General features: G+C 33.7%; 1 protein-coding gene across 1 annotated transcript; it reads right to left on the bottom strand.

Moving 5' to 3' along the window:
- Positions 1-10,444: 10,444 nt before the first annotated feature.
- On the bottom strand, positions 10,445-13,867 carry LOC149239400 (GDSL esterase/lipase At5g37690-like). Its single transcript, XM_089373397.1, has 5 exons — positions 13,534-13,867; positions 13,151-13,284; positions 11,933-12,175; positions 11,362-11,608; positions 10,445-11,010 (listed from the first exon to the last, which is right to left on the bottom strand). Exons 1-5 carry the CDS (start codon positions 13,820-13,822, stop codon positions 10,751-10,753), a joined length of 1,173 nt encoding a protein of 390 aa, XP_089229523.1. The 5' UTR covers positions 13,823-13,867; the 3' UTR covers positions 10,445-10,750.
- Between the last annotated feature and the right edge of the window lie 5,832 nt (positions 13,868-19,699).

The raw sequence follows: 19,699 nt of genomic DNA on the forward strand, positions 1-19,699 counted from the left end.
TTGCCAAGTTCAACATTCCAGAAGAACCTATGCACAGGCCTAATAGATTCATGGCCTTCATGTCCTAAATAGGATCTACACTAGTTGACCACCCATATTGATGATTTGAGTCGATCTTCATCATGAATCTTTTGGTACCTCCTAAGTGCTAGCTTCACACAAGCACCTACACCATCATGCTCACCCATTGCATGTTATATTTCAAAATAACTCCAAGTATGCTGAATTTTTGTCCTCTTGTGTATTCGACTCAACAAATAAAAATTGTGTGTTGACTTGAACTGCCCTGCACAACCATCTGACCATATCCAATTCTTTCTGAATGATATGTCATTTTTTTAATGATTCATAAATTAGGTCAAAGCAATGTTGCACAAACAATTTGTCATGCCCATGATCATCACTGATGTAAAAGTGATACTCGTCAGTGTTATCCCTACCATCAAGATTCAATTGTGCATGTATGTACAGAACATGTACGAATATGGACACTTGGTCTGAGTGATAGTACTCACTCTGGATCTTTGTCTAAGGAGAAAATGTGTAATTCTCAACAAAGTATACCACTGATAAGATTGTGCCTAACTAGAATACTTCGTGAGAATGCTTAAATTCAAAAGCTTTCCACCTGCACCTATGTGAGTTTTTGATATATTTATAAATTTGGTTTCGAAACACCCCCATTAATTATGAAATAGGAATCTCATCCTCAACATTGTTGATCCTCCTAGGCACTACAATTGAAGAATATGGTTGATTTCCCATGACATACTCATATCACTTCCATGTGACAATGACTTCTTACATCTAAGACTGATTGGGATCAATAATAAAGTTCCTATGGAACAATGCCAAATCACCACATTCAGTGCATCTTCTCCCACCTATAAATATTTTCTTGTAAAACAACTCTTCTGGCTCCCTTCTACACAATATTGATGAAACAAAATCACACATTATAGGAGGAGGAGGATCATCATGACAGTTATTCTTGTAAAATTCCCAGAAAGTGTCATAATGAAGTTAAATTCAACATGATATCAGCAACAACACGTGTCACAGATTGTATTAGGCCTAATAAACCATGGTTTCAATTTCTGAAACATCCTTATGGATATCTTCACATGGTGATTTCTTTCCTAAAATTCCTTGAACAATGCAACTTTTTTCATTTCTACAACGTGCTTAGCATGATCCACATACTCACCTTTAGCTATGCAATGTCGCATGACATTCTTTCTATCTGGAATAGCACAGGAATGGCTCTCCCAAAACTCTACAACAAGCACTCTAATTCCTGTTGTAAACATGTCTTGTTAGGGTTTCCTGGTGATAAGAGCCTGGAAACAAGTAGATTCATCATTTTCATTTACCTGAACCCTAAATTTGGTATGTTTGTGCAATGCTTTTCTCGAGACATGGAACAATTTTGACATTGTTGCCAACTTTTATTTTTTTTATGTACTTGGTGCAACAATAGCAATTGTAATTACCCTGTGTGTAGCTCAAAGATTTGGTTTTATTGATTTTCCAAACATCGTGAATGCCTTTGATATATTTTCGTTGACATTAATATGTGTCTTCCTACTTTTAGCATCTTGGACGCCCAAAAGCTTTGTGGCATGTTTTATTTTCTTATATTTGATCAACCCATGTAGTATCTAAGCTTGTGCAACAACTGAATGTTTCTCAAAATATTTTCGAATGATGTTATTAATATGCTTTCTAACGGTGTGAGCTCTCTAACAGTGCGACAGGGATAGGCTCCCCAAGGTCCTCTATTGTGCTTGCATCCAAATTTTCTACAAACCATTGACCCCTTTCCAAACCACTACAACTCCTTGCTATCCTATCAACTTGAGAGGAAACAACTTGTTCTTTTGGTGGTTAATCAACTGGATAAGGAAAATCCTCTTCCTCTAGTGGTTGATTAGCTTGATATGGCACATATTGTTCCCCTAGTGACAGTTGATCAACTTGATAGGGAACATTTTATTCTTTATTGGTTGATCAAATCCATAGGGCACATCTTGATCATCATGTGGTTGATCAACTTGATAGGACACATCTTCTTCCTCATGTGGCTGCTCAATTTCCATTCCTGCATAGTAGAATACAAAATATACTTGTAATTCAAGTGAATTGTCATCATAAAACAAGTGAATAGTATATCTACACATTTATTTAAGAAATCACCATAGGTGGAAGGTCATGATATGATTTGATAGTAGGCATCTAGGTAGCAGAATTTGACATGGACCAAGGGTTCTAAGTTGAAACATGAAAAGAAAATGGTTTTGAGCTTATGGAAATATGGGTCGAAGAAGAGCGTATCAATAAAATTATTGGTCCCTATGTCAACAAAAAGGGTGATTTAGAATATGATGAAAGGTAAAAGCATTCCTCCTTAGTCAATAAAAATCAATTTGGAAACCCTAGGGTTCTAGTCACAAACCCTAAGGAAAAGTTAAATGAAAAACAAGTTGAGACTTGGCAGCTAGGTAGCATAAGTTGACATGGACCAAGGGTTCTAAGTTGAAACATGAAAATAAAAGGGCTTTGAGCTCAGGGAAAGATGGGTCGAAGAAGAGCACAGCAGTAAAAGTATTGTTCCATGTGTCAATAAAAATGATGATTCATAATATGATGAAAGGTAAAAGCATGCCTCCTCAGTCAATAAAAATCAATTTTGAAACCTTAGGGTTCTAGTCATAGCCCCAAGGGAAAAGTTAAATGAAAAACAAGTTGAGACTTGACATATAGGTAGTAGAAGTTGACATGAACCAAGGGTTCTAAGTTGAAACATGAAAATGAAATGGTTTTGAGCTCAGGGAAAGGTGGGCCGAAGAAGAGTGCACATGTAAAATTATTGGTCCTTGTCTCAACAAAATAGGTGATTCAAAATATGATGAAAGGTAAAATCATTCAGTATGTATGAAACGTAAAATAATTTTCATCATGATGTGAATTATATGTAGAAGGAAATTGAAGATGATATAATCCCTATGAAATATGTAACTAATGACAAGCTTTTTGTTTTGAGAAAGAAATCAATTGGCAAGAAAGGAAAGAAGTCAACAACACCTAAGATTGTTGCATCTATAAGCACACCTGAAAACATACATTTTTTTTAGGAAAACCAAATGAATTACATACATAAGCCAACAAAAAATAAATGATTAATTTTCCCTTCAATTCTAATGTGTGAAACAATCACCAAAAAAGGTTTTGTGAGGTTTTGCGTACATGAGAAAAATTCCTAAAAAGACCTAATGTCCTTCCACTCAAGTAGTAACTTTCCCTTGTGAAGATTTTAAAATAGGGTATTAGGGCCACATCATAAATGTCATTGGTGACACTTCCAACAACCAAAAAACCAACCAAGGTATGGAGAGGGTTATAGTGGCCAGCAGTACTAGGGCTATGTCCCGAAAGAGCTGGCGATGCTTCCAGTAGCATGACTAAGATCACCTCAGGTCTAAGTGCTCCTACACCTCAACCTATAGGGAAATTATGAGCATGAAAAGTGTGAATTGATGCGGATATGAGATGATCCTTTTTCAATTCCCTTAATTACGTTATGTGATGTTTGTTCCTTGCAACAAAAGAAATGATGTGTGGATGATGGGCCACTTAATTCTTTCCTAATTATACTATGTGAGTATATAGGGATATAGAAGCTTTAGTGTTTTAATAAAGTGTCCAGATGCCACCTTAGGTTCACCACAAGGATGCAAGGGAGGTAGTGCCTATTTTATTTCAATGCTAGCACGAAGTCCCGGTCCCAAAAATAAATGAATGAAATAAAAGCTTTGGTTAGAAAAACAAGTAAAAAATATGTGTGGATGATGGGCCACTTACTTCTTTCCTAATTATACTATGTGATCATATAGGGAGATGGAAGCTTTAGTGCTTTGAGAAAGGGTCCAGATGCCACCACAGGTTCGCCACAAGGACACAAGGGAGGCAGTGCCTACTTTCTTTCTTTACTAACACCAAGTCCTAGTCCTGAAAATAAATGAATGAAATAAAAGCTTTGGTTAGAAAAACAAGTAAAAAATATTTGTGGATTTAGGGCCACTTACTTTCCTCCTAGTTAAGCTAGGTGTGGTGTGAATTGGAATGAGCAAAACAAGTAAAAAAGATATGTGGATTAGGGTCACTTACTTAAATCCTCCTAGTTTTAAGCTATGTTTGTGTGCAAATTTTCAAAGTAAAATATAAGAAATTATTCTACTTATAATGGTTAGTAAAGAAAATTGGTTAGTAGTGATGGTGTGTGCAAGGTGAATAGTGCACATACAAAGTATTTGAATTGCAAATATGTGGATATGTGGTTCATGATTCTTTAATACAATTCCCCTAATTACACTATGTGATGTTTGTTCCTTGCAAGAAAAAAAAAATATGTATGGATAATGGGCCACTTACTTTTCCAAATTATGCTATATGTGAGCATAATATAGGGAGATGAAAAATTAGTGCTTTAGGAAACATTATATTTCCATTACCAACTAAATTGAATTACATAACTTGATTTAATTAAATAGCTAAAATTTGTTGCTTGTACATAAATCATGATTTAACTTCAAGGGATGCCACAATTAAAAACACCAAATAGAGGAGCCCCCATGTAAAGGATAAGAAATTTGCAAACTAGTTGAAGGTATGCAATTTGTAAAATATTTGCACTTATAAAAATTTATATTTTAAGTTTTAAATATGATCATATGTTAACAATGAAAAATTATTTCATTTATATATAAATTTTCATGATAAAAAATAAATTATCTTTTATGTTAAATGATGACTATGTTGGCAAAAAAAATTAATTAATTATATATAGATGTTAATGACATATTATAATTGAAGTGTTTAAAAAATGTCATTTGAAATATGTTTTATATAGTTATAAAGTGTGGTTATATATTTCTCTAAACGGTGAATAAAATACAATATTGATTTTTTTTAAATAATTTATTTATAACTTATCTATAATTTTTCCAATATCATAATTCAAAATTGTTAATATACTTTAATCTTCTTCATATAAAATTATTGTACTTAATCAATTATTTCAAGAAAATGTACCATACTACTAAAAAAAATTGTAATTCTTTATTCATTTAATAATGTAAAAAACTAAATTCATAAATATATATTTTTTAATATTTTAGAGTTTTTAATATATCTACCTCCATCTCTCCATTTACCAGGTGAAGCATTTGACCTTTCTCAAAATTAGTTCTTCTTAGCAATAATTTTTCATTTCTTCAAGAGACTATATAAATTCTAAACTAAAAGTGATCTCTACAACAAGGATGGTTGAGAAGAGAAGGAAAGAGAAAAATGATTTAAAAAGAATAGGTGTTAAGAATAAAATTAGAAAAATTAGAGAGTTTAAAGATTTGTTTGGTTTCACAACAAGTCACATTTACCAAGTGAAGCATTTGACCGTTTTCAAAATTAGTTCTTCTTACCAACAATTTCCATTTCTTTAAAAGACTATATAAATCCCAAACTAAAATTGATCCCTACTATAACAAGAATGGTATTATATTTTTGTTCATATATCTCATTTACCGAAAATTTCAATTATTTAAATCCAGTGTCAAGTAAAAGGTATTGTGAGAAGAGAATGAAATAGATTTAAGTGATTAAAAAAGAATAGGTGTTAGAAATAAAATTAGAATATTTGGAGATTTTACGAAAGAATCTAGAGAGAGTAGCTCAAAAATGAGAAGATGATGAAGATCTAGCAAAGTTGATGAAGAAGATATTGTATAATAATTTGCAAGGTTGTTGAACTAAAGAATAATAGAAAGTAAGTTTAAATTCTTATATAAGAACTTTAAATACATATTTCAGAGAGAATTATTACTAACTCAATGGTATGGCGAATCATTTGAATTTGATAGAATGGGAGATTCTTGAAAAATTAAGCTAGTGACTCCCAAATTGAAGGGTCGAGTTTATTTTATGAGAGAAAACAAAATCTATATCTATAAATTTATACAAATTTAATCAACTATAAGATAATTTGTGACTAAAAAACCATAAAATACATAAATACACACTCCATGATACAAGACGGAACCTATTCAACTAGTTTTTAAGTATGATCATTTTTGAAAGTCGGCTATACAAGATCAAATTAGTTGGAAATTTTTTTCTTCATTCCAAACACCATATCATTTAGTGCTTAAAACATGTAACTAAAATTTCCATAAAACAATAGTAAGAAGAACTTTCTTAAAGGAAGAACTGATCATAACTACAAAAAAAAAATCACAATTCAAAAAAAAAAAGTGGAAAAAATGTGGGATGAGAAGTATGAGAAGGCCAATGAAATTGTTGATAAGGGAATAAAAATAAATCAAGAGATAGAGGTTTTAGTGGATTCAGAGAACAAAGTAAGATACTTCAAGGTCTTATCAATAATAAATGTACATTGTTATCATTTGTGGTGAAGAGGGACACGAATGATAATTTGAGTGTTTTTTTGGAAGAATGTACATGGAAATTTTAGTACAACAATCAAGTAGGGCACAAGGAGGGGTAACAATATTTTAAAAACTATATATTTCTACAAGGAACCTTTTTTATGCGCGTGCAAAGATGGATAGCCAATGTCTTTTATGTTTTCAATTATTTTCATCAAATCTTGACAAAGTTTAAAATAAGGTTGAGAAACAGCTAGATAAATTTAATCGACGTTAGATTTTCATAGTCTAAGAATAATAACATTGTAAACATTTCTAGCATATAATCAACACTTGCATGCTAATTTATTTCTTTTGCATTTATTATTTATGAATTTAATATTGATTAATCACATGAGAACTTAATGGATCATTATATTGATATGCAATAATACACTCCTTTTTGTGCAAGCATGAATATACACTACACTTTGTATGTCTTTAAAAAACTTGTTCTCTTTAAAAATTATCATAACCTTCATGTGAGAATTGAAAGAAGAAACTTGTAAGGTTTTCAAAAGTAGGGATCATCATTTAGGATTCAAGAAACAATTAAATGTTATATATGATGATGGATGTCACGAAAATTTAATGTTGTTATATATTTTTAATAAATAATGTCTTCTCAACATGCAGGGATACTCTTGCTCCTTCTAGACTATTACACATTTTGTCTCTTTTAACTTCTACAAGGATATCAAGCATCAATCAAACTAATGTTTATAGGTTTTAGAATGCATCTATGTGACAACCATTTTTGTTAATCCCTCTTGTAAATAAATTGCCATGAATTGTAATTCATGTAAATAATATATGGAAATTATGGCATAATGGTTTTCTTTGGACAAATCACATCCTTATCTTTTTTGGGTTATCCTAAACCATTACAATTTGAAGGTGGATCATAATTTGCATGAATTCAAGTGGTTCGAGAAAATTCCAACAAACCATAGTTTCAAGTGGTTTTATTTAGTTGTTGTTACATCTCAATTTTTAACTACATGGTATTACTTTCAATGTTTATTTTATCTTATTTTTATTGTTTCATTATCCATTTGTTTATTGTTTTCAATCATATTTCCTAATGCATATAACATGGAGCAAGTAATATGAGAATTGAGATAACTTGAATTACGTGTATTTACATGAAATTATTGAATTGCATGATCTTCTTGTTCTCTCAATATTTGTCATTTTTTTCTCATCCTTTCTCTAGCTTTTTCTGGCATTTCCTCTATGTTTGGAAATTTCTTTCCTTTACTAGATCCAAACCTCTAATTTCCCATGTTTTTCGTGAGTTCTTGTGTAATTTTCACACTCTTATATTTTAGTATGAATGAAAGTTTGTTGTTATTTTTTTATGCATTCAAATTTAGACTCCTTTATTTTTTTTGGGTTGACAAAAGATGCTTGATCGAGCTGCTAATCCATAGCATTTAACATCAATGGCATTAACAAAAGTTGGTAAGCAGTTGGTGGGCAGTAGGCTTTTCAATGGCTTGATAGAACTATAAGCTCGATCAAGCTTATATCTTGATCGAGTCGTTGGTTAATCACCTTCATAGCTCGATCCAGGGTTTCTTTAACACTTGATCGAGCTTTTTAAATTTCAAACTCAAGCACTCGATCGAGCTCCTGAGGTCCTAAAAATCACAGTTTTAGCACCCCTTCTGCAGATTTGTCTACAACCCAATTTTTCACCCTAACAAATTTAGGGAAGAATTTGTCCTTAAGTGGTGGAGTTGATCATGTTGGATTCATGAAATAATCCTCTATCCAATGGCATATGAGTTTAACACTTTCGAATCCATATGATATTCTTCATCTAATTTCTTTTAAACATAATGCTTGAAATTATTTTAGACAGTTTCAAACGGGTTGAATAAAAAATCAATAACATAAAATATACACAACAACAAAAAAAAATTAAATACCACTTCAAAATGGTATACTTGGTTTTCCAATTTATTTAAAGAGTTGAAAAAAAATCTTACACGAACATATGTGTCTACAAAATGCAATAGAAATATTACTTCGCCAACTTCGAAAATTTAAAAAATATATAATTTTGTATAAAAAAGATTAATATGAAAAACTTAGTTCTCTCCATGTACGTGTGTATATATATATATATATATATATATATATATATATATATAGAGAGAGAGAGAGAGAGAGAGAGAGAGAGATTTTAGACTAATTTATGCTACGCGAACACACGAATACCTCTTAAGATGTGCGAAAATTTGCAAGGAGAAGTATTACATTTAATGAAAAGTGAGAGATTTTACGACACCAAATTTTTTTGCAAAAAATATCATTAGGCCAACAACATAATTCTCTTGTTTTTTTACTCCGAATCAAAATTCACAATGCTTATATGAATTTTGAGGGCTTCAATTCGATAAAGAGGAAAATTTTGAAATTTCATCGCCACATTTGGTCCAAAAGTGTAACCCAACTTCATGCATTCAGTGCTTTGTTAAATTATGAATAGGATATGAAACTATACTTTCTCCATATGAAGTTGGATGAGGTTGGAACCACTCTCAAACATCCTAAAACAATTAATGGTAATGTTAAAATCTTAAGTAAAAGGATAGAAAAGTTAAGAGAAAGGAGAATATTAACAAGATAAGATAAAAGATAATAATAAAAAATGAGATAAAAGAGAATGACTCTTTTAGATTGAGAAATTAATATTACCATTAATTACCAAGGGCACTAAATCCTCAAAACTGTACCCCTCATCTGTGTTTTATCTTCATGGATTGTTGATAAAAAAAATCTAGATGGTGTTGCCCTTCTAGGTAGAAGACCCAAACATCCCTTTTGGGGAAATGCATTCACCACACTAGAGAAATGTTTCCCATGTATATGTTTCCCCATGAGTTTCACTAAAAGGAAGACATAGGGAAATGTTTTCTTAAGTGCTATCCATACCTAGAGTGTGGGAAACGTGGGACCTTATAGCAATGAAGGCCAGGACCAATTTTGTAAGGATTGCAAGAGGAAATGAGATATTTTAAATATATAATTATCAATGAGATGAGTTTAGAGCAAAATTGATGTCAACACAAATTAATGCTCTATTTTATCATGCTTTTCTTGAAAATTCATTTGTTTCTTCATTTCTTTTTTAAGGGGTCAACTATACTAGTTAGTAATTCATTTCTTTTTTAGGGGGTCAACTATACTAGTTAGTGATTTGAGATCATTTTTAAAAATCCATTTTATCTTTAAATTTATCCATAAAAATCATATTTCTAGAAATACAATATTTTTTTCAATCTTTTCTTTTATTTTTTACATTTAAATACTTTTCAATAATTTGATTCTTCGCAATACTTATAAACATGAAATTAAAGTAAAGTTTAAATGGATTAATAATAAAATACTTATAAACATGAAATTAAAGTAGAGTTTAAATGGATTAATAATTTTAAAATGCTGGAAATTGTTTTATGCTCATATATAATAATGCAATGAATCATAAGTTATTCGCTATTTAAAAGTGAATTAGGTTAGAAAATACTAAAGTTTGATAATAGCTCGATTACTCTAATAAGGCCAAACACACAAAAGTCAATAGAAAAGATAAATTTGATATGGAGGACCATCCCTTTACGGCCTAAGCTTATAGGCAAGTAATTTGCGAAATAATCTAAATTTCAAAAATATCCCGACTTTGTTTCACCAAAGACTAATGAAATAAATATGACTTATTTGTTTTTATATATATAATGGTTCTGTTTAAAAAGAGTAAAGTGCATTTTATAATTTAAATATGTTTTTATATAAAATTATAATTAGTTTATATATATAGATAGATATAATTAATTAAATTTAAATTTATGTGACTATATTATTATTAAAATAAACTTATTTATATCTGACTAAGTTTACTAATTAAAAACATGTACTTTCTAAAATTCACAAAAAGAAATCTCCAATTGACAATATTGTATTTCAAATTTCATTTATTAATCCATAATTACATTATAACAAACTATTCATATTACATTATAATGGATGGATGGTGCATGATAAGTTCTTTTTGACCAAAACTTAGCTACTCAGATATTTAGTGTTACAGGACTACCAGTCCAGTATTCTTCACCCGAAGTTGCACAATTTCCTTGTTATCAATCCACCCGGCCTTCAATATTTATCCACCAATATGTGCTTTATTCTGCTTTATTTATGAGCATAAGGTAAATATGGATATGGCTGACCAGAATGAAAACTTCTCAAAAACAACTTGGTGGCTAGTCCTGAGAATCGCCAGTGGCAGGAGCAGGAGCAGCAGCTGGAGCTGGAGCTGGAGCTGTGGTTGGAGAAATGAATGGCAATGAACCAGGCTGGGAAAAAAACATATCTGCTAGAACTACGTTGGCAGCATCTGTGGGATGGAAGGCATCCCAGAAAACATATTGGCTGCGATTTGCACAAACATTGGAGTTTGGTAAACAAAACTGTCCGAAGGCTGTATCCACGCTGCAGCATGGAGTATCCGATACACTGAAACCTGCACATCGATCAACCAGGTACTCACTACATTATATATCATTAACATAGTGACAAGAATAGATTTTGGGAATATTTTATAAATAGTGAGGGCTGGGGAGGCCAGGGCCGGGGTATTTTAGTTTCATTTTGTTGTATTTATTTTAATGGTAAGAGGTTCACTATTCTATTTTGCTATCTTTATTTATCTAAAATATCTAAAAAATAATAGCAAAATTTATATTTGGTCTTTTTCCATCAAATTCTAAAATATTTATAAAATCTATTATCTAAATAAAAATCGACAAATTCTTTAAAAATAAAGTGCAACTCATAGAATTATTGAAACTGATAAAGCTGCTTAATTACTTACCATATGCAGTCGGATTTTTGATAAGTTCCATCACACTGTTGTATGAATCGAGAAAACGGATTTTGAAGCGAGGCAACCCTGAATTTAGTTCCTGCAGGAGCTTCTTGAGGGAGATATTGAACTTTTTGACCCATCGATTTACATCGTTCAAACATGATCCTCCATTCTTCACCCGTTGAGCCGGGATGCATCCCAAAGGAGCAACTCCATTGAACAGAATTTTGCGTGCGCCCAATTGGTATATTCTCTGCTCATATTTCAATTTCCAGGTTAAAACCAGTTATCTTGGATTATTGGATTCAAATCTTGGATTATTGGATGATTAAGTGAATTGTGATTTTTTTGTTATTTAAAATGTATTTTTAATAAATAAATAAATTTAATATGATAAAAAAAAATTAAAATACTTAAATTGTGTTAATTTTACTGCTTAAAATTATAATTCAAATTAATACCAGATTTAAAACTAATTCAAATTAATATCAGATTTAAAACTAATTTAGGTAAAAAAATATACCTAAAAAACTCAAACCACAAATGTAACCGTGGAAAAAAATAGAATTTCAATTACCTCGAATTGTTGTCGTAACGAGCTAATTAGAAGACTTTTAAATTGAAGTGGAGTCTGCAATTGTGAAGTTGTTACGTTAACAGGCAATAAATAATTATTGATGTAATCGTTGCTTCCTATTACGACGAAGTAAATGGCCTCATTAAGGAAATTTTCCACTGCCACTGGCCCCATTTTCTTCGTCAGAGCTTCTTTTGTAGCCTGGAAGTTGTCTAATTGCTGGTGAAAAGGTATTTTCTCAATCTGCAAAAAAATATCAGATCACATGAATATAATAATTAGAATATATTATTAATATAATAATTAAAATATATTATGTAGTTGATAATTATAATTATAATATATTAACTTGAATTTGAATTTATTTGATTATAAATTTTAGGAATATTTTGGAATGTGAGAAGTTCACATTAATTGTTTTACTTGATCAGGGTTGGAATTTCAAAATAGACTCACTAGTCAAATTTGACCATTTTTACATTTACTCCGCTAATTGTTTCCACAAAAGATATTGATAGTTTTGCAAAAAATTTAACTGTATTTGACACTCAAATCACCCTGTGACAAGCAATTTGCCTCTCAAATTCCATCCATGCACTTGACTTACAGATTTTGGAAATATTTTGAAATTTGACAAACCCACTTTAATAGTTTAACTTGACCTGGCTCATAATTAGAAATATATATATAGATTGTTTTGAACTAGCTCTCAGAAATATAGATTGTTTTGAACTAGCTCTCAGATTCCAAAATATTTCAAAAATCAATAATTTAGATAATTAGAAAGATTTTAAGAAAAGTAAATTATTTTGATCTGGTTCAAAAATTTCAAAGTATTCCTAAGTCACTAATCAAGACAATTAGAATATATTCAGCTGAATTTAACTGATCCTAGATATTAAATCAAGACAATTAGAATATATTCAGCTGAATTTAACCGATCCTAGATATTAAATATTAAATATATTTTGCAACTTGAAAAACAGGAATAAGATTAATTGCTTGATTTGAGCTCACTCAACGATTTGTTCTTACTCATTTTTTAAATTTTAGGAAAAAATTAATTGTTTTCACCTATTCTTATATTCCAAAATATTTCCAAAATTTATAATTAAAAAAAAAAATTAAATATAATACATGTAAAATTTCTAAATATTAACCCTTCAAATTCTGGAAACATCATTAAAAAGAAAAGGAAAAAGCAGGAATCTGAGTTACAAAAAGGACTCCTGTATCGTTGAGTATGCCTGCGCCTCCCGAAGCATAATTGACCCCTTGAAGCATGACTGTATCATCGGTCGTATTTGATAAAGAAAGATACGGTGGTGCAGAATCTAAACCTAATTTCTCAGCTGCAACAAATTAAGTTGACTGTCATAAATCTTGCAATAATATGATTACTTAGCAAAAAAATCTCAGCTGCAACAAATTAAATTGACTGTAATATGATTACTCAGTAATAAACATAAAACTATAACTGGAATAAAAGTTGTAGATTTCACAAATATTTTAACATCGGATAAATACCAAAAATATTATAAGATTGAATGTCTAAAACTTATAAAAAAGATGAAAATACTGAGAAAAGTTATTATACAGACCAATTATATCGATGATGGTGCGTCCATTAGTAAATCTTCCTGTAGCCATCCCTCCCTTGTAATCCATGCCATACCAAGGGAAATCAGATCTTGCTAGACAATAGGTGAGATAATTGTTGTTTCCCACATCTATCAACGAGTCTCCAAACTGGAAGAACGCTGTACGTGGTTTCTCGGCCCCTGTGTCCATTTCCCCATTAATGTAACTCTGACTGATCACCAATGGTGACATGATGAAACTCAAGATCAGGCACGGCCATGGATTAACTAGGCAACGTGAGTACTCCATTCTATACTAATCCTCTTTCACTCACACACAACAGAACAGTGAGCTTTATAGAACATTATATTTGAACACACAAATTTATAATTTTAGGGTCTCCCTGCAATTTTCTAGGGTGGTCGACCTACCATGTTTTTGCATTCTCTGAAATTCCACGTGTTTCTTTCTTATGAACTATAAATGCAGAATAGTCTTTGATCTGGAAACATCTTTTCTTGATCCAGTAGCTCCTCTTTACGTGTTAGCCATACCGCCAGCCAAAGAAAATGGTTCGCATAATTTTTTATGTTAGCGTGTACTGCGCAACTCCTTTAGCCAAAAAAATAGCTCGCAATTTGACCCAGGTTTTTTTTTTTTTTTTTGGAAGAATGTACATGGAAATTTTAGCACAACAATTAAGTAGGGCACGAGGGGTAATAAGATTTTTAAAATTATATGTTTCTACAATGAACTTTTTTTTATGCGCGTGTATACATGGATATCTAATGTCTTTTATGTTTTCAATTATTTTCATCAAATCTTGACAAAGTTTAAAATAAAGTTCCTCTTTTTAATTTTGAATCATACTTTCCAACATATTTTACGATTACATGTTGAGAAACAGCTAGATAAATTCAATCGACATTAGATTGCCACAACCTAAGAATAATAACATTGTAAACATTTTTAGCATATAATAAACACTTGCATGCTAATTTATTTCTTTTGCATTTATTATTTAAGAATTTAATACTGCTTAATCACATGAGAACTTCATGGATAATTATATTGATATGCAATAATACACTCCTTTTTCTGCAAGCACAAATATACACTACACTCGTATGTCTTTAAAAAAATTGTTCTCTTTAAAAATTATCATAACCTTCATGTGAGAATTGAAAGAAGAAACTTGTGAGGTTTTCAAAAGTAGGGATTATCATTTAGGATTCAAGAAATAATTAAATGTTATATATGATGATGGATGTCACCAAAATTTAATGTTGTTATATATCTTTAATAAAGAATGTCTTCTCAACGTGCATATTGGAAGGAAGGATACTCTTGCTCCTTCTAGACTATGACACATTTTCTCTCTTTTAACTCCTACAAGGATATCAAGCATCAATCAAACTAATGTTTATAGGTTTTGGAATGTATCTATGTGACAACCATTTTTGTTAATCCCTCTTGTAGATAAATTGCCATGAATTGTAATTCATGTAAATAATATATGGAAATTATGGTACAATGGTTTTCTTTGGTTAAATCACGTCCTTAGCTTTTTTGGGTTATCCTAAACCATTACAATTCAAAGGTGGTTCATAATTTGCATGAATTCAAGTGGTTCGAGAAAATTCCAGCAAACCATGTTTCAAGTGGTTTTCAATAATTTGCAGGGTTTCAAGTGGCTTTCTTTAGTTATTGTTACATCTCAATTTTTAACTACATGGTATTACTTTCTTTCTTTTTTTTGCTAAAGTAAGAGACGGTCCTTCTATTAACTTAAGAAAGAAAATAATTTACATAGGTTACAACAAGCACTCAAAAGCGCAAACCCCATCCAAGAAGAGGGAGAATTAAACAATGTGCCCTAAAACCTACTTTTTTTAAAAGAACCATAAAGTCCACTCACAAGTTAGCCTCTGATGATCTATCCCCTTTAATCATACGGTCCACAAACAAATCATGTGGAGTAGTGGCCCGCGAAAAACCCCTTAAACTGCTCAACCAATTATGGTCGTCGATCTTCCCATTCTAATCCGACATCTAGTAATCATATCATACAACTTTAGAAGCAGGATGAATACCATGCAATGAGGACGGTATTCCTTCCTCAATCCCGCCACATGTTGCTCTCTGAGTGGCATTGCTAGCTTTTCCTGAAAACCATCTTTGGGTTTGAGGGTGCCCGATAAAGGTGGTAAACCGTAAGAGGTTTTGACCTTTCGGTCCCACAAACCTGCACGACCATCTGTGGCCGTTGATCTACCCCCTCCTGATCCTACGGCCCAAATCAATATCACGCATCTCATAAGCTCGAGGAATACCGTGCGATGAGGGCGGTATTCATTCTTCTTCCCCCGCCACGCGTCAATAGCTGAGTGGCATCGCATGCCATCCGGGAAAACAACTTCCTGGTCAAAGGGCGCCCGATGCAGGTGGTATATCCCGGGCAATTTTTGACTCTGGTATTCAACTCTCCTAGTTCCCAATGCACTGCCTGAGGAAGACGTGCCCTGAAGGGTCATCTTTTGCACGAAAAACACCAGGACTTGTGTTGGCATCCATTGTCGCTCTTCTCGGTAACCCATTTCCTCGGATATTTTCCTTTTGTGTAGATAGCCTCTGACCCTATGACTTCCTCCATCCAAAATTCCAGTAGCACCTAGGCTAATGTAGACTTTGTTGAAATCCAGAGCAATCCTAAAGTGCACCTCTGCTGAGACTCTGCCTAAAGTGAACTTATTCCTCATTTGCATAAAGTGAAATGCTATCTCTCTTTCTGTTCTGATAGTGTTTTCTGTCTATGAGGGCCCGAGATGAGCATTCATCTCGCACTCTATCATCTGAAACCTCCTCCCACCAACAACACCTATCAGTAAGCTTGCTTCTAACCCCCTCATTGGCTAGCCAGTCTGCCACTTTGTTGGCTTCCCTACGAACATGCACAAACCTGAGAGTTCTTAGAATTCTTAGGTGTGATTGGATTCTTTGGTAGACTTGCAGAAGCCACCAGTGACCTGAAATTTTCTCTGGCGCTGCTCCTGCGCTTAGCCTCTTGACCGAATTAATGACTAACTCTGAGTCAGCCTCTATGATGACATTATGTGTGTTGTGCTTACACAGTATTTCCAAGCATAGCTCCATCGCCATGAGCTCAGCCATGTTGTTGGTTGCCTTCCCCAGATAACTGTGGAAAATTACCTGTATGTTGCCCTCCTCATCTCTCATGACCCCTCCATACCCTGCATCTCCAGGATTTCCTTTTGAGGCTCCATCTATGTTAAATTTTAAAAAACCTTGTGAAGGGGGTTGCCAGAAAGCCTTTCCTTCTGCGTTATGCTTGGTGATCTGCAAAGGACTCTGAGGGAGATGTACCTGAAGCTCTAGTTTTTCCAGGATGCTAGCCTCTCTGCTTCCTCTAGGATTCTCTGAGGAGACTCTCCCCAGGATGTGGACAGTCTCCTTGAGTTGCTTGAGGATTAGCTTTATGATGCTGCTCACCGGGCCTAATTTATCTTTGAAAATCCTGTTGTTGTGCTCCTTCCATAAATTCCAGATCAAAAACCTTGGGATCAAAGCCCAGGCTGAGTTTATTGTTTCATTATCCGAAAAAAATTTCCTCCAAATTTTCAGCGTAGAAATGATGTCATTTTCATGCCTGTCTGTCTGCTCGAAGACATCTCCAACCCAGTTCCATAGTGTGGCAGTGAAGGAGAAACTATTTAGGAGATGATTAGTGGTTTCTTCCTATTGTCCACAGAGGTGACATCTTGAGGGGCCAACAAAGCCTCTCTTTCTTAGATTATCCCATGTAAAAATTTTGCCTTGTTGAACCAACCATTTAAACAGTTTGACCTTAATCCAGTGAGGGTTATCCTAGAGTTCTTTCCATGTCTTGTCATTGCTTGGAGAGTTAAGCCCTGTAGCGATTCTTTTGGCCTCTTTAAGGGTGAAGAGACCCGCCTTATTCCTCCCCCATCATAATTGATCATCCGAGGTTGAGGTTAAGATTTGCCTCTTTTCCAGAATACCTTGGAGGACCTTAGCTTGAGTATTCAGCATGTTCATCTCATTGTAGACTGGAAGCTTCCATATTCTCCATTTTTCATTGCTCCTTGACTGATCCCAATAGTCACTTACCCTTCTTAAGCCTTTATTGATGGTATCCATTTGGATACTTGCTAATTCCTCTCTACTGAGATTGCCCTCCTATTGCCAATTGTCCTCCTAGAACCAGGCCAAATTTCCGTTTCTGATCTCCCAGAAACTGTGTTCTTGAACTAAGGCCCTGTTCGCCCAGGCTCTGTTCCAAACTTGTGAACCTTTTACTTGCCTTATCATTCTTATGAGGTTCATATCCAGCCAATTCATTGCATACTTTTGTTTCCAGAGTTTTTCCCAGGGGTCTCGTATTTCCTTTAGCCATCTCCACCAGACTTTAGCTCCTAGAACTCTGTTCAGAATTCCAAGGTCATGGAGACCCAGGCCACCATGGGATTTAGGCATGCAAATATTTTCCCAAGCCACCAAAGCCCATTTCTTCTTTTCATCACCCTTCCCCCAGAGAAAGTCTCTTTGAATGTTTCTTATTTGAATATTGACTCCAATTGGTGCCGGAATGGCTAATAGCATATAGATAGGGATGGTTTGGAGGATAGCCTCAGCGAGGGTTAGTCTCCCAGCTAGATTTAGGGCTCTGTTTGTCCATTTACTGACTTTGTCTTTCAAATTATTTAGAACAGGCTCCCAAATGTCCTTATGTAACGGTTTGTCAGTAAGGGGAACTCCCAGATACTTTGAGGGCAATGAATCTCTTTGAAAGCCCAAAATTCTGGAAAGATTTCTTTGAATCGAAATGTCAGTATTGAAAAAGAAGATCTTTGATTTAGCCCGCTGCCATTGCAAATTCATACAGAATTTGCTTAAAATATTTGGCTTCCTTGACTGTGGGAGTGCCTTGAAGCATAGTATCATCCACAAATTGTTGGTGTGTCACCGTGTCTCCCCCTCGAGTGAGTCTCAGACCTTGAATTCTGCCTTCCCCCTTAGCAGCTCTTATTTCTCTACCCAACCCTTCCATCATGAGAATGAAAAGGAATGGGGAAAGAGGATCACCTTGCCTGAGACCTCTTGTAGGCTTGAAGGTTCTAGAGGGAGAGCCATTGAGAAGAATAGAACAGCTAGCAGTAGTAACTAGAGCCATGACCCATCTAATCCAGTTGTAGTCAAAGCCATAAGATTTAAGAATTACTCTTATGTAAGTCCAGCTGAGTTTGTCAAAGGCTTTCACTATGTCCAGCTGAATTATCATTCTTGCCTGCTTGTTGGTAATGAGTGAATGAACCACTTCATGAGCTTGAATTATGTTATCAAGAATCTGTCTTCCTTCCACATAACCTGTTTGCTCCTCTGACACCAGGGTAGGGAGGAGTGGTTTGAGTCGGTTGGCAATTACCTTGGATATTATTTTGTACACCACATTGCATAAGGCTATAGGTCTGAATCTATCCGGAGAGGTGGCATTTTCCTGTTTGGGGATTAAGGCTATGAAAGATTCATTAAGCACCCTCAAAACTATTTTAGAACTGCGCGAGTCTTCCACCACCTCCAGAATATCATGCTTTACAATCCTCCAGCAAGTTTTGAAAAAGTCCACATTGAAGCCATCAGGGCTTGGAGCTTTCCCATTGTGCATCTCTGTGATGACTTCCTCAAGCTCTTCCTCTGTTACTAGTCTGTTGAGATTGTAATTGTCTTCTCTGGAGACCAATTTAGGAATGTACTGTGTAAATCTTTTCGTATACTGAGATCTGTCTACAGTGGTCTCCTCAGCAATTTTCTGGAAGTGCTGGACTAGAACCTCTTCCATCTCCTCATGCGTGTTTCTTTCAACTCCATGATGGTCAGTGAGTTTCACAATTCTATTGTTGTTTCTGTGATCTATAGTGGATCTGTGAAAGAATTTGGTGTTCCTCTCTCCTTCCTTGATCCATTGGACCCTGGATTTCTGTCTCCAGAGTATTTCCTCTTGTAGACATCTATTCTCCCATTCCTGCTGAAGTGAATCTGCAAGCTCTTTCCTTTCCTCTGTGTGGCCTTCTGTGATAAGAATTTGGTTTATTTCCTTTAGTTTCTATTCCACTTCTCCTTTAGCTTTGAAGATGTTACCAAATTCAT

This window comes from Pinus tabuliformis, chromosome 8 (assembly GCF_031772625.1).
Source record: "Pinus tabuliformis cultivar Carrire ecotype Pingquan chromosome 8, CPIR1, whole genome shotgun sequence".
In the NCBI taxonomy this organism is placed as follows: domain Eukaryota; kingdom Viridiplantae; phylum Streptophyta; class Pinopsida; order Pinales; family Pinaceae; genus Pinus; species Pinus tabuliformis.

Coding starts and splice junctions, on each gene's coding strand:
- LOC149239400 (XM_089373397.1), bottom strand. CDS start 13,822: ATGGAGTACTCACGTTGCCTAGTTAATCCATGGCCGTGCCTGATCTTG. Junction 13,285..13,533: donor CACCATCATCGATATAATTG/GTCTGTATAATA, acceptor AATTTGTTGCAG/CTGAGAAATTAGGTTTAGAT. Junction 11,011..11,361: donor CAAAAATCCGACTGCATATG/GTAAGTAATTAA, acceptor ATCGATGTGCAG/GTTTCAGTGTATCGGATACT.